General features: G+C 38.4%; 1 protein-coding gene across 1 annotated transcript; it reads left to right on the top strand.

Annotated features, from left to right (window-relative positions):
• The first annotated feature begins 13666 nt into the window (after positions 1 to 13666).
• LOC133291428 (uncharacterized) lies at positions 13667 to 14788 on the top strand. Its single transcript, XM_061489692.1, has one exon. The coding sequence runs from the start codon at positions 13667 to 13669 to the stop codon at positions 14786 to 14788; it is 1122 nt and encodes a 373-aa protein (XP_061345676.1).
• Positions 14789 to 15121: the final 333 nt, after the last annotated feature.

Below are 15121 nucleotides of genomic sequence, written 5' to 3'. Positions count from 1 at the left end.
AATAATGTTATTTTGAGCTCACTAGAAATAACTTTCTCTCATGTGATTGGAGAAATACTTTTCTCTTTGTTTAATTCGTCTATAACTTGATTATTATCAGATATTTTATTGAAATACAATTTTTTCTAAATTCAATTACAATTTATTAAGTAATAAAAGAATATATTATTATACATACTTTAGCTTATCTAAATTTACATTTTTTTTGTGATATTGAATAAAGAATAAATAATACGCAAATGAATTAATTATTCATAATTTCAAAGGTTATCAAAATTTAAATTTGATTCAGTATTTACAATTAAGTTCAAATTTAAGCTTTGAGTTTTTTATTTGGTTAAACAAACAAGTTCGAGTCAATCTGAAATATTCACGAATATTAACTCAACTCAATAATATCATAGACAGATATCAATGTAATAAACATGATATCATATAATTTTTGCAAATTTAATTTTAACTTAATGGATTGAATTGAAGGCTGACAATAGCCTATTCTTGACAGACAAAATTATAGCCAACCAATTATGCTCGCAAATCCTACTTTTACGGTAAAAAAAAAAAAAAAAAATTAACAAATAATATTCGGACTCGAAAATTTAGTTTCTTTTTTTTTTCTTTTTTCTGAGAGTACAAATAATAATATTATTATTATTTTGGTGAAATCTGAATTCTGTTTTTTATTTGAGACTCTCTTCTTTTTTAATCTGAAATCTGAATTCTCTTTTTCTAGCGGATTCGGAGGAATCTACAGTATTTCAAAATGGTTTTGAATGAAAAAAAAATCAAGAAACAAGAATATGTGTTATGTGCAGAGTGAATATGAACATGCAATAAACGGAAATTGAAACATATACATTCCGATCATACAATCAGTGGCATGAAGCAAAGAAAGTGCATGAGAACCAACACAACAAAACATGCGATCACAAAGATAAAATGACTGTATAGAATATCTAAGACCAATGTTTACACGGTGTCTTTAAAGCAAAATTGTTCTTTCTATCATATCTACGATGAACAAATGTCTTCCAGAATAGGAGCTTGTATAGAAAAAACAATGTGTATCAATTAGTGGTGATAATTTTATTATTTTTTTTTGCAAAGAAATGGTGATAATTTTGTATTACTATTCTTGCATTTTTTCTCTATCTTCCCCTTATTACCATTTAAGGTTAAGACTTTTTACATGACATGATCATATTAATTAACACATGAGAGAATTTACTCCCAAAATTTATAAACCTTTGAATTTCCCTTTGTTTATCCAATGTGGGACTTCTTTCCCACACACCCTTTTCACTTCTTTAACTTCCAACTTTATTCACTTCTTATTCATAACATTTTCTATAACATCTATTTTATAAATTAAACACTCTGAAAAATACATATTACAAAATAAAATAAAAAAACGAGAATTTAATTTTGTTAGGGGATTGTAACTAGACCTAGTTTTTGGTCGGAGGTATTTTATGACCCATAAAATCCAGCAGCATCACATACCTAGCACACGATGATATTCAATCTGTTCTCCTATACTAAATTTAGTAAATTTAACTAACTGAATCAGTGATAAATTCAAATTTGATAATGGGTAAAATAGTGTTAAAAGAATCACTCCAATATGAATTTTTTATTTTTTTATAAACCACAGGTATCCTCCACAGGCAATCTTGTTCTAGCCGGGAGCATCCACATCATTGTGAGGTTAGCTCTCCCAAAGGAAATTATTTGCATTTACAAGAACTAGAACCCAAGATCAGGGGTATAATGAACTGGGCCGAGTCAAGCTTTAGCTTAAACGAGCCAAGCCTACGAAAAATATTTTGAGCTTGGCTTGGCCCATTAAACTTGTACGAGCTAAATTCTAGGCTTGACTTGGCTTGTTTATGAAAAATTAAAGGCTTGGCTTGGCTCATTAATAATTATAAAATATATTTTTTCCAAACTCACGTACGTCCAAAAGTTGAGACTATAAATGTATCAAATTCTACATTCCTTCCTCAGAGAAAAAATAATCATAGAATTCACTTAGTCCACATATAATTACATCTTTCATGTTATATAGTCGGGGGAAAAATAACATTTTCAATACATTCAATTATCCCATTAGAATATGGTTATTGGTTACTAGAGTTGCGCTAAGTAGAAGGTTGGGACAAATCCGTGAAAAGGTGAGTGACCGAGAGAGGAAATGAGAGACGAATAGTCAGAGAGCTTGTTTGTGAAACTGTGACTATGAGAGAATGTCAATAGACAAAAGTAACAAAAATAGGGTTAAAAAATAGAGTTAATGATTAAGTGATATAAAAATATATTATTTATTATAATAATATATCAGGCCAGCTAACGAGCTTTCAAGCTAAGCCTTATTAAATTAGGTTTGAGCTTGTTTGCTAAACAATTTTTTTTTTTAAGTTTGAACCCGTTCTGTTTATTAAACAAGTCAGGTCAAGCCAAACTTAAAGCAAGTCAAGTCTTAGGCCCCTGACAAGCTGTTTGGCCCATTTACATCCCTACCAAAGATCTTACTTAAGCGGAATCAAGCATGTACCGCTTGAACTATTCTCCTTTGACAATTCTTAAAATGGACTAATTAAATTTCTGATGAATTATTTGACAAACTCAAAAACAATAATAAATTTTAATTTTAGTGGTGCTATTGTTGATTTCCAGATCACTTATATATAAGATTGAGTTTGATAGTGTCGGCAGATAATGATGTTGTACTGATTATATATTATTATAGCTATCATCAAGGGCTACACAGGAATCTAAGTGATGCATGTCCCGTTAATTAAGCGTCTTAAATAATCTTAATAAGATTGGCATGTTTTGAACTGCCAAAAAAATTAGTGTAAAATCAATATTTATTCCCTATTATAAAACAATATATAATCCGAAGAAGAAGAAGAAGAATAGAGATAAGTGTTGTAAAATATTCATATGGATGACTATATGAGTTTTTTTCTAGCAAAGTTTTAACGAGGCATGTTCATAGTATGTAGTTATCCAATGAGGAGTGTTGTAAAATATTTATATGGATGATTATATGAATTCTCATGACTTTTTATGTATCTTGTAACCCCCCCCCCCCCCCCAACCCACACACACTAATGGTGATTTAAAATGTAATTATTTTCTATTCATGTTGAGAGTCCTATATAAGGACATGATTTCTATGAAAATGATAATGATCAGTTGATTTAGAAGTTTTTTTTTTCATTCTTATACTTTCCAATAATTTTTCCTTTGATCTTCTGAATGTTTTCTCCTTTCTTTATTTCTATCCCTTTCACAATAGCTCTACCAACTAAGGTTAAAAGGTTTCTATAAAAGTAATTTTTGTCTACAAAGTAAATATTTGGTAGATATTCATTTGTGTTTTCTTTTATCTATCTCTAATTGTTCTTCTACCAACTCTCTATTTTCATTTTTGTTTTTGCTCCTGAAATGGCAATGGATATTTGACAATATATATCCTCATGCTCTTGTAGTAGTAGTAGTAGTAGTAGTTAGTGTCTCATACTCCTGAATTAATAGTAAGTGCTTGAAAATCTTGGGTATTTGAGAAATTATATCATTTTGCTCATAGCAATGAGTGTTTGACAATCCTTATTATTAATTTAAGGATTTTTCAGTATAGTGTTATGGAAAATGCTAAAAAGCCAAAATTCCACGTCAATAAGTGGAAACAATTATAATTTTAGACCCATTGTTTCAAAAGCAAAATCAATAAACCACGGTCAAAATATCATTATCTTAGAACTACTGATTCAAAAGCATTGCATGAAGCAAATACAAAATCTATAAAAGACTATAGCTATTTTGAGCGTTATAAGCGCAAGCAATGATAAAACCCTTGAAGAGGTGGTAGAAATCCAACATTGGGTCAAATCATGGAAAGGAAAAAAGCCAAACTAAGATGGCTAAATAAAGATAAGTGTGATGAATCTCATGCCACGAAAATTGCTCTTACTGCCATAATCATGGTTAAGGTCAACAGTATTTTGTTGGATTTTTCTCCTGAAGTAGCAAATACATCTTTGCATTAATGATTCTTATTATCTTATTTTGGATTGATTTAATTCATTTTTTTAATTATTGGTTATGGTTTGCTTTATGTTATTTTTAGAATAAATATTTTTTATGTTTCATTTACAAGAATTTTATTGACAAATATTATTGTTATATTCTGTCTTATTTTGAGTTTGTTAATTTTGTTAATTTTTTGAAGAAGTTATATTTTATATATCCCATATACGAGAAGGATTACACAAAATCTATTATTTTTACTAGTTATCATTTTTAAATATATGTGGTATAGTTTCTGAAGAACTATAACTATAAACCATGGTAGAAAAGATCTAATAAATTTGTTGGATAGTCTAAAGTAAAATGTTGAGAGAAAATATTCTTTATATTTAATGTGTCTTGTATATGCTCCATAAGTAGTTTTATCAAGAAAAAAAGACTCGTAAAGTTTGATCAATGTATTGAACCATATTTCCTGAAGTGAATATAATTTGAGATATGATAAAAATTAGTTCTTTGTCTATCCTTGAAGTGAATGCAATACAATTACATAATCATGGATGTGGTCATGGGCATGTCTGCAGCAATATTTGCAATAGCTCTAGAAGAGTTGATTATTTATTTAGATGAATCAATTTAATGAATTGTCCATCTAGTTATACGCCCAAATGCTTGTGAACTTGAACTTCAAATAATAATTGATTTGCAATAATGCAAATCATTATAAATATTCTTGTGCGATTAATTGTCCCTGAAGGACATTATGTGAATATAATGAGTCATAAATCTAAAATATATAAACAATTTTGTTCTTTGATGAAAGGAAATAAAACTTCAAAGTGACACTCTTAAAAGGTCAATGATATAATATTGACTTCATATTTCTAGAAAAAGTGAACCTAGGAGTGGTCTCATTATAGAAAAATTATGAGAACACAACAACCTCTAAAAATATGAGGGGGAAGATATGAAGTACTGTTTGTGTATATGTCATTTCTTTTAAAAATGACCATGAACCTGAAGTTTACTAGCCCAGATGCTTTTGAGCATACTCTCCTCTTCAACTTATACGTGGATGTGAACCTGATGTTTTCCATATGCGCATTTTTTGTTATATGATATATATAATTATACCGCATTTTTGGGTATATATATCCCTATATGTAACACCCCGTATATATCCGGCAATGTTATCATAATATCGTATTAAGCTGCGCTTAATTAAAAATGCGGAATTACTTTTTTCTTTTCAATTATGATGCCATTAACATTACCAACTTGCTTAATAATCAATTAATAAAACATCGCATGTATGTAATTGCAACAAAACAGCTAACTGAAATACCTCATAACATAGATAATATAAGTGTGGCTCTAGTCACGGAACTACAACAACGTAGACCGGACCATCTAACAGTTTATACAACTCCAATCTAAGAGTACTAACAGAAAGTGTCATGGACAATCCCTATGCTCACTCAAATAAGGGGACATGCCCAACATCAGTCTCAACAACAACATATCATAAATAGCAGAAAACATAAACAGCATCCAAATCCAGTCATGCTAACATAAAGCAGTAAAACATAATCAGCTAAGCTCCGGCCTCCTGCCGCCTGAGGCATCAATACCCATACTACCTGATCCTGAAATAAGCATTCCCCAGCGTGGGGTAAGATCTCTACTCTAGAAATCTCAGTAAGTCAATGAGTCCTCGAGGATCTTCCACCCAAGCTCACTTACATGTGCAATATAAGTTCAAAAGCAATTTATCATTTATCATTTCTAAAACAATGCAGCAGATAATCATGCCATGTGTGTCAATACTAATCTACTGGCCAGAGACTGTGCAGGTATACGTCTATAACCTACACACCGTGCAAGTACCACTTGCATTCACCCCGGTACACCGTCTTGTATGGCGCTACATACTCAGGCTTCCCGTCAAGATGAAACAACACATGCATATTAAAAGCCATTACATGTAAAGTTCAATCAACATATCAAATATCCAAAAGCATGTACACAACATGCATAAACCATACCCCCATGGGACATGGTGGAACCACAACATGGCTAAACCGAGGACACGAAAGCTTACCTCTAAGCTAGCTATCCAATGCCACAAGCTCAAAGTCCAATCACAGCAGATCACAATCTGATATGGACCAAATATAAATCAATAATATGCACCACATGCATACAAATTAAAGACAATGCCTTTTCATTATGCTTTATGTCTTAAGGCTTCTCACCAAGCCATAAGCCCTTAATCACTTGATTCTGACTTAGCTTAATTAAAACAGAAGTTCAACTTCACCCATCTAGGGTCCACAAACCCCCAATAGCCTACTGTTCTCACCGCACAGCTACTGTTCTTCGAAATCCCAGAATATCTGGATATTCCTCGGGACCATATTCGGATATTCAATATCTGGATATCTCACTGTGCATATCCGGATATCCAATATTCGGATATCCAGAATCCCCTATCCGGATACCAAATATCCGGATATACAAAACCCCATATCCGGATATCACATCTCCGGATATTCGTCGGGCAGATATCCGAATATTTCACGACAAAATGCAGAAGATACATTTCGTGAAGATATCCATCCAAGGTTGGGTTTTTAACGATTTAAAACACCTAAACATGCATTTCTAGGTGTGTTCAACATTACCCAACAACAAGTTATCATCTTTGAGCCTTAACATGCATCAAACTTTCATTTTTAAGCATTAAACTCATGATCAAAGGTTGGTATACATACCAAAGGCCTAAAACAGAGAATGGAGGTGCTCTTGGAGCTCAACACAGCCCCTCAAGTCTGACTCAAAGATGTGCACGAAAATAGCACCATAAAGGTTGGTTCCTTAGAGCAAAGTTCCCCACTTGGACCTCCAAAAACCAAAGCCAAGCTTCTCACAACCAAGCCAACCAAGTCAGCCCCAAAACCCCTCACCAACAGTGGCTGAGCACTCCCCCAAGCCCACTCTCCACACTCACAAGTCACCACCCAAGTGTAAACAAGAAGAAAGGGTGAAGAAAACCAATAAAGGCCACAACTTGGCTCAAGAATGAGGGAGAAGGCCAAAGGAACAGAAACTGGTCAGCCTCCACCAACAACTCACGCTCAAAGTCTGGTATCTAGGGTTTTGTGCCCTTTAAAAGGAGTATATATAGCCCAAATGCACTTAAACACACAGTATTAACTTTAATTGCTACGCTTAGCATTTTAATCCCAAACTTTGGATTATGAAACTACATAATTTTCTAAGATTTATCATATTTTTCTTATAATTTTCTGAGCACCTTTCCGGTACGCGCTTTTCCTAGCCAGTACCGGTTTCTAGCACCAGTTCTCATTATCTGGACTTGAAACTCGTTTTACAAGTCCTACATATTATTCTAGTAATTAACATGCACTTACTTTAATTTTCCGCGACACTTTTTCGGTACTCATTTATACCGACTAGCAGAACCGGTATCTGCACTTTTCTTCCGAAAATCGACTTTCAGCATTATTACTCACTTACTATCATTATTAAAGCCTCATAATAATTATTAGGGTCAATTATGGAATCATTTCCTAATTTTGCATAATTGATTAATTAAATTCCTTAATTAACGGTGCGAGTTCTTACATTCACCCCACCTTTTTAGGATTTTGACCTCAAAATCAGAAACATACCTGGTCGAAACTCGGGGTACTGCTGGAGAAGCTCGTCCTCACGCTCCCAAGTACACTCCTCAGGAGTCCTTCCGGTCCACTGCACCTTGACCATCGGAATGATCTTGCTCCTCAGCTGCTTCTCGCCACGGTCGAGAATCTGTAGTGGTCCTACGGGAGTCTTTAAGTTCTCCCGAACTTCCACGTCATCCGGTTGCACCACGTGCGAAGGATCTGCTATGTACCTCTGAAGCTGAGACACGTGAAACACGTCGTGGATGTTAGCTAGGTTCGGAGGCAAGGCAAGCCGGTAGGCAACAGGGTGGTATGCAGGGTGGTAGGCAAGGCAAGCCGTGAAACACGTCGTGGATCTGCAGGGTGGTATCTTGGACAAAGTCCAAGCCAAACAACTCACGATCCCCAACCTCCGACCAGCAGGTAGGTGTACGACACCTCCTACCGTAGAGCGCCTCGTAGGGTGCCATGCCCAGGCTAGCATGAAAACTGTTGTTATAAGAAAACTCTACCAATGGAAGGTACCTATCCCATGCCAAACCCTACTCCAACGTGCAAGCCCGCAACATGTCCTCCAAGGTCTGGATAGTCCGCTCAGTCTGTCCATCAGTCTGAGGGTGATAGGCGGTACTCAATCTCAACTGCGTATCAAAAGCTCCCTGCAGCGCCTCCCATAACCGAGATGTGAACTTCGGGTCCCTATCATTGATGATACTCACGGGCACCCCGTGAAGCCTCACAATCTCGCGAACATACAGTTTGGCCAACTACTCTGTAGTGAAGCTCACCTTCACTGGAAGAAAATGAGCAGACTTCGTTAGTCTATCCACAATGACCCATATCGAGTCACAGCCAACCTGAGTCTTCGGCAGACCCACAACGAAGTCCATGGAAATGCTCTCCCATTTCCACTCCGGAATCTCAAGAGGTTGAAGTTTACCAGACGGCTTCTGGTGTTCAATCTGCACTTTCTGGCAAACCAAACACTTGGACACAAAGATAGCAACATCTTTCTTCATGCCCGGCCACCAGAAGTTCTTCTTCAAGTCTTGATACATCTTAGTAGCACCAGGGTGGATAGAAAACTGACCCTTATGGCCTTCTTCCATAACCTCTTCTGTCAATGGACCTCGAGGAACCACAATCCTCCGCTGGAACAAAAGCAATCCATCATCATTCCAAGACACACCGTCTTGGTTCATCACATAATCCAGACACTCTATCTGAACTTGTGCCTCTTTAATCTTTTCTAGCAGCTCGTTCACAACATCTGATGCTTCCAACCCGAGAAGTACGCTCACACACGGAGCGGTCACTGCCAAGTGGCGGAACTTCTCAACCACATCGAAGTTACCAAGTAGCAAACTGGATGAACTACTAGATTTCTGACCCAAAGCATCAGCTACCACATTGGCCTTGCCAGGATGATACCTTAGCTCAAAGTCGTAGTCCTTTATGAACTCCATCCATCTCCTCTACCTCATGTTCAACTCCTTCTGGTCGAAGAGATACTTCAAACTCTTGTGGTCACTGAAAACCACAAACCTCAAACCAAAAAGATAATGCCTCCAAATCTTGAAAGCAAACACAATCGCAGCCAACTCCAAATCATGAGTCGGGTAGTTCTCCTCATGAGGCTTCAACTGCCTCGAAGAAAAAGCAACAGCTCTACCAGACTGCATCAGCACACAGCCCAGCCCCTTTCCAGAAGCATCACAGTAAAGCTCAAACTACTCCTCAGGATCAGGATGGATCAACACAGGTGAAGAAGTCAATCTCTCCTTCAACTCCTGAAAGCACGCCTCACACTCGTGAGTCCACACAAATGGAGTCTCCTTTCGGGTAAGGCGAGTCAAAGGGAGAACCATCGTGGAAAAACCCTTGATGAACCTTCGATAGTAACCTGCCAAACCTAAGAAGCTGCTCACCTCTGTAGCTGTCTTGGGTCTCTCCCAATCCAACACGGCCTCAATCTTGTTGGGATCCACTACAACTCCATCTGCTGAAATCACATGCCCCAGAAACTTGACTGATTTGAGCTAAAACTCACACTTAGAAGGTTTAGCATAAAGATTTTTCTCCTTCAGCACATGCAAAACTATCCTCAGATGCTCCGCATGCTCCTCCTCAGTCTTGGAATAGATCAGAATATCATCAATGAAGACAATCACAAACTGATCCAAATACGGCTGGAAAATCATGTTCATGTAATCCATGAACACTGCCGGCGCATTTGTGAGTCCAAACGGAATCACCAAATACTCAAAATGACCGTATCTCGAACGAAACGCGGTCTTCGGGACATCCTCCGGCTTCACCCGAATCTGATGCTATCTGGACCAGAGATCAATCTTGGAATACACACAAGCGCCCCTGAGCTGATCCAACAGATCATCAATCCGAGGAAGGGGATACTTGTTCTTGATTGTCACCTTGTTCAACCGCCTGTAGTCGGTGCATAATCGCATTGTCCCGTCCTTCTTCTTCACAAAGATAACTGGTGCTCCCCAAGGAGACACACTCGGTCGAATGAAATCTTTTGCCGAAAGATCCTCAATATGCTTCTTCAGCTCAGCCAACTCCGGTGGCGACATCCGATAAGGAGCTAAAGAAATCGGCCCTACACTGGGCAATAAGTCGATGGAGAACTCTATCTCCCACTGCGGTGGAAACTCAGGGATCTCCTCAGGAAACACCTCCAAGAACTCCCCCACCACAGGAATGCCAGTGATATCCTCCTGTGTCCCACTCGCCAAACCACCCAACATGACATAACCCAATGCCCTGCTCGCAACGCTCTCCTGGCCTGCAGCAGTGAAATGTATGGCGATGAACTAGCTGTGGAATCACACGGAGACATCACCACGCGCTTTGCACAACAATCAATCAATGCACAGTTTCTAGACAACCAATCCATGCCCAGAATAATCTCAAGGTTGGCCATCGGCAATCCTATCAGATCTACCGAGAACTCACGGCCATCCCACTGAAACGCTACATTGCGATGTACAGTGATAGAATCACATATCTCTCCGGTGGCGGTAGTCACCCGCAGCGGTGGAGGAAGCACATACATGGGCAACTCAAGCCCCAAAGCAATCGGGGTAGCAACAAACGAATGCGTAGCCCCGGAGTCAAAGATAGCATCAACAAAAGAATCACCAATAGACACAGTACCTCTGACAAGGTTCAGAGCGCGGTCCGACTGCTGCCTATCCAGTGTATACACTCTCCCAACAGAAGGTGGCACTGCAGGTGCCGAAAAAGATGCCATCGGAACCATCTGCAAAGGAACTGCCTGAACAGCTGCAGCTCTTGCCGTCGACAACGGACAATATCTAGAGAAGTGGCCCTCCTTGCCAAACTTGAAGCACAGCAACTGCCCCGTAGCACAGCGTACCACATGCTCCTTCCCACATCCTGAACATCTCGAAGTGGTAGGAGGCCTAGCAGAACTCCCCTAATGTGAAACAGCTCTCTTGAACTGACCAGGCGCCTGCCTAGTCGCTAACTGCTTTCCCTTTCCCTTATCAGCAAACCTCTTGTCCTTCCAAGAAGTAGGAGCAGGAGTGGAACCACCTGTTCCCTTGCTCTCCTCAACCTTGGCCCTCTTGGCCTTGCTTGCTATGCAGACATCCTCAATGTCCTTACACTGCTGAACCAGTGTACCAAAGTCCCTCGAAGCAGCTCCAGCAAGATGCTCAGCAATCACCTCACTAAGTCCCCTACGGAACTTAGCAGCCAGAAACAACGGAGTAGGAGGAACCATCCTGAAGTATGCAAATTTCACTAGCTCATTAAACTTAGCCAGGTACTCATCAACAGACATCGAGCCCTGTACCAAACGATCAAACTCTCCCTGCTTCCTCTCCTGCGCATCATAGGGAAAGCATCGGCCCAGAAAGCACTCCTCAAAGAATGGCCACGTCATGACACGGCCCTGCCTCTCAAAAGCACGAGAGGTGTGCGTCCACCACTCATGGGCATCGCCCTCCAGCATGTAGGTCGAGAACATTAGCTTCTGTGGGTCTGTACACTGCATAACCCGAAAAATCTTGTCCAGCGACTCTAGCCATCTCGCAGCAGCAATAGGATCCAAAGACCCCTCAAACACAGGTGGCTTATGCTTCCTGAAAGCATTCAGCCGGCGATCGATCACATCACGATCCTCAGCAATCCCCACAAGGGGCTCCCCTGTCTCAGCGGCATGAGTAGCACTGCCGATGTGACTATGGCTCTCCTCCTGAACACTAGGTGGAGGCGGTGGCGGTGGTTGCGGTGGTGGTGGAGCCTGGCCAACAGCAGGACCAGCTGATAACTCATATTTTATTACACTTATTTGTTACTCTTGATTAGTATTTTTAGAATTTATTTGAATAAAATAATGATGTTTTGAGTTTATTTACATTTTTAGTTTTTGATTGGGTTTAATTTATTTTCGTCAGAATTTTTCAGCTTTACGTTACTTCTGTATTTTGGCCATATCTTGGTCCACAGTTGTCGGATTGACTCCGTTCTTATTGGATTTTTCAGATAACACAGAGGGCTACAATTCTTATGAAGAGCTCGAAGCCCAATTCGGATTGAAAGCTAGTCTATTTCTTGCGCCAAGTCGGACACGTTTTGCTGAAGTTTTATTTTATTTTATTTATTTTATTCCGTATTTTAGACATATGGGCCGGTCAGAACTGAACCCTAAGCTGCTTTGAGTAAGGGTATATGACGGCAGAGTAGGAAACATTGGATGCATTCTGTAATTTTCAAAATTGAGGATCAAAGTATTTTCTCTGAAGCGTTCTTCATCTTTTTCTTCTTCTTCTTCTTTTTATTTCAATCATGTTTACCTTAGCCATGCGAGGCTAAGAACCTTTTAATCAACCTAAGGGTAATGGATTCCATGGATTAGTCTTGAGGATCTGCGTTTATTTCAAATCAGTTTTGTTTCCCTTCCCAACTCAGATTGATATCGTGCGATCGTGGATATTCAATCTGAGGTTCGCGATTGCGATTATGGAAAGGGATTAATCATCAGATTTGATGATTAGGTTGATTGACCCTATGACCTTAAATCAAGCGGGCTGATACTCTGCGATTGTATGAGTAGAAACATCGTCTTTGATCAAATGCTAAGCGATCGCTTAGAGAGGGTTGTCAATTGGAAATAAGGATTCTGATCTGATTGACAAATCAATCACGATTCTGATATCTTCTTATCCGAGGAAAGACGTCCATGGAACCCAAACCTTAGGTTGGTTATTTTTAATTACGAATTTTTATTCCAAATTTATATTCTGCCTTTTTAATTATTGAATCAAAATCCAAAACCCCCCTTTTAATTTTCTGTTTTCATAAGCGATTTTAACCAAAACAATTTCCTTGAGAGACGACTTAGGGTTTCCACTTTACTGCAAATTTTCTGAACCCTAATTAAAAAAATAATTTTAATTTGCGCGAGTTCGACAGCTCGTGTCAAATTTGGCGCCGTTGCCGGGGAAATTGCATCGGTCTAAATCGTTTTCTGATTCTTGATCATCTTCTTCTTCTTTAATTTTCGTTTCTTTTTCTAAAAAAAAAAAAAAATTCTTCAATTTTCATTTTGATTTTTCTTTTTCTATTTCTGTTTCTATATATTTTTTTTATTCTAATTAGTGAATATTAACAGTAGATTAGATTTTGTTAGATTTTGATTAGTTAGATTAGATTTTGTTAGATTTAGTTTCCTTTTATTTTTATTTTTTCATTTTATTTATTTTATTTTAATTTAATTTAATTTATTTTATTGTTATTTTTATTTTGGTTCTTTTTGCTCTTTCTTTCCTTTTATTTTATTTTATTTTATTTTTATTTTTATTTTATTTTTATTTTTATTTTATTTTTCCTAATTCTTTATTTATTTTTATTTTTTTTATAATTTAGGAAGTTTTGGTCACAATAAAAAAAACATGGATAATAGAAGCTTAAGGCAATTGACTGCACCTGATGTTAAGTATCAGTCTTTTTGCATTCGTTATCTTGATACTGGTTTTAAACTTAAGTCTGGTCTTATCCATTTGCTTCCCAAGTTTCATGGTCTTGCAGGTGAAGATCCATATAAGTATTTGAAAGAGTTTCATGTAGTCTGCAACACAATGAAACCGCAAGGAGTTGATGAGGAGCAGGTCAAACTGAGAGCCTTTCCTTTTTCCCTTGATGGAGGAACTAAGGATTGGCTGTACTACCTTCAGCCTTCATCTATCGAAACTTGGAATGACATGGCCAGATTGTTTTTGGAGAAGTTTTTTCCGTCCTCAAGAGCCACTTCAATCAGAAAGGAGATAAGTGGCATAAAACAAGCAAATGAGGAAAACTTGCATGAGTACTGGGAGCGGTTTAAAAGACTTTGTGCAAGTTGTCCACATCACCAGATTCCGGAGCAATTGCTGATTGTCTACTTCTATGAGGGATTGCTACATATGGATAGGAACCTGATTGATGCTGCCAGTGGAGGAGTTCTTGTTAACAAAACACCCAATGAAGCTAAGGCGTTGATCTCAAACATGGCTGCAAATGCTCAACAGTTTGGAACGAGAGCCAATAGCAGTGTTGTGTACCAGGTGCAAGAAACTCCGACCCAGCCTTCAGCAGTGGCATCAAGTGCTGACAATCAGCAAATTGAAAATAGACTTGATGAATTGGCAACCATGGTGAGACAGTTGGCAGTTACCCAGACAGTCCAGACTTCTGTTCCACAGTTCGGCAATCCATGTGGCATATGCAGTGATCATTTTCACTCCACTGATGCTTGCCCTTCTCTACAAGAGGGCTCCATTCCTGCAGACCAGTCAGTAGCTGCAGCCTTTCCTGGGAAACCACAGTTCCAGCAGCAGCAGAGTAATCCATTCTCCAACACTTACAATCCTGGCTGGAAGAATCATCCCAACCTCAAATGGAACCAGAATCAGCAAAATGTTCCATATCAGCAGAGTCAACAAATTTTCCATACCAACAGAAGCAGCAGTTCATTCCACAGCAGAGACAAAACTTCCAGCAACCTGCTCCTCAACAGTTACAACAACAACCACTAGTGCAGCAGCAAAACAGTGTCAGTGGTCCTTCGTTGGAGGACTTAATGAAACAGATGGCCACCAACAATCTGGAGTTTCAACAAAGGACAGAATCCACAATCCAGAATTTGCAGACACAGATCGGGAAATTGGCGACATCAATGAACCAGGCCCGATCTTCCAGCAGCTCCCTTCCATCCCAAACAGTTCCAAATCCAAAAGGAAGCGGAAATGTGAGTGCTATTGCTCTGTGGTCTGGAAAGCAAATGGAGGAGCCAAACCAAGCTGCTGTTGAGTCATCTAAGGGAGGTGACACTAGCTCCAAGAAGCATAGCACTGATACATCTGATGTCC

The sequence above is a fragment of the Gastrolobium bilobum genome, unplaced genomic scaffold (genome assembly GCF_033153095.1).
Source record: "Gastrolobium bilobum isolate Gb01-03AN ecotype WA unplaced genomic scaffold, APGP_CSIRO_Gbil_v1 utg56457, whole genome shotgun sequence".
NCBI lineage: Eukaryota > Viridiplantae > Streptophyta > Magnoliopsida > Fabales > Fabaceae > Gastrolobium > Gastrolobium bilobum.
Note: the sequence above shows the minus strand (reverse complement) of the source record. Positions and strands in the feature narration are given on the sequence as shown.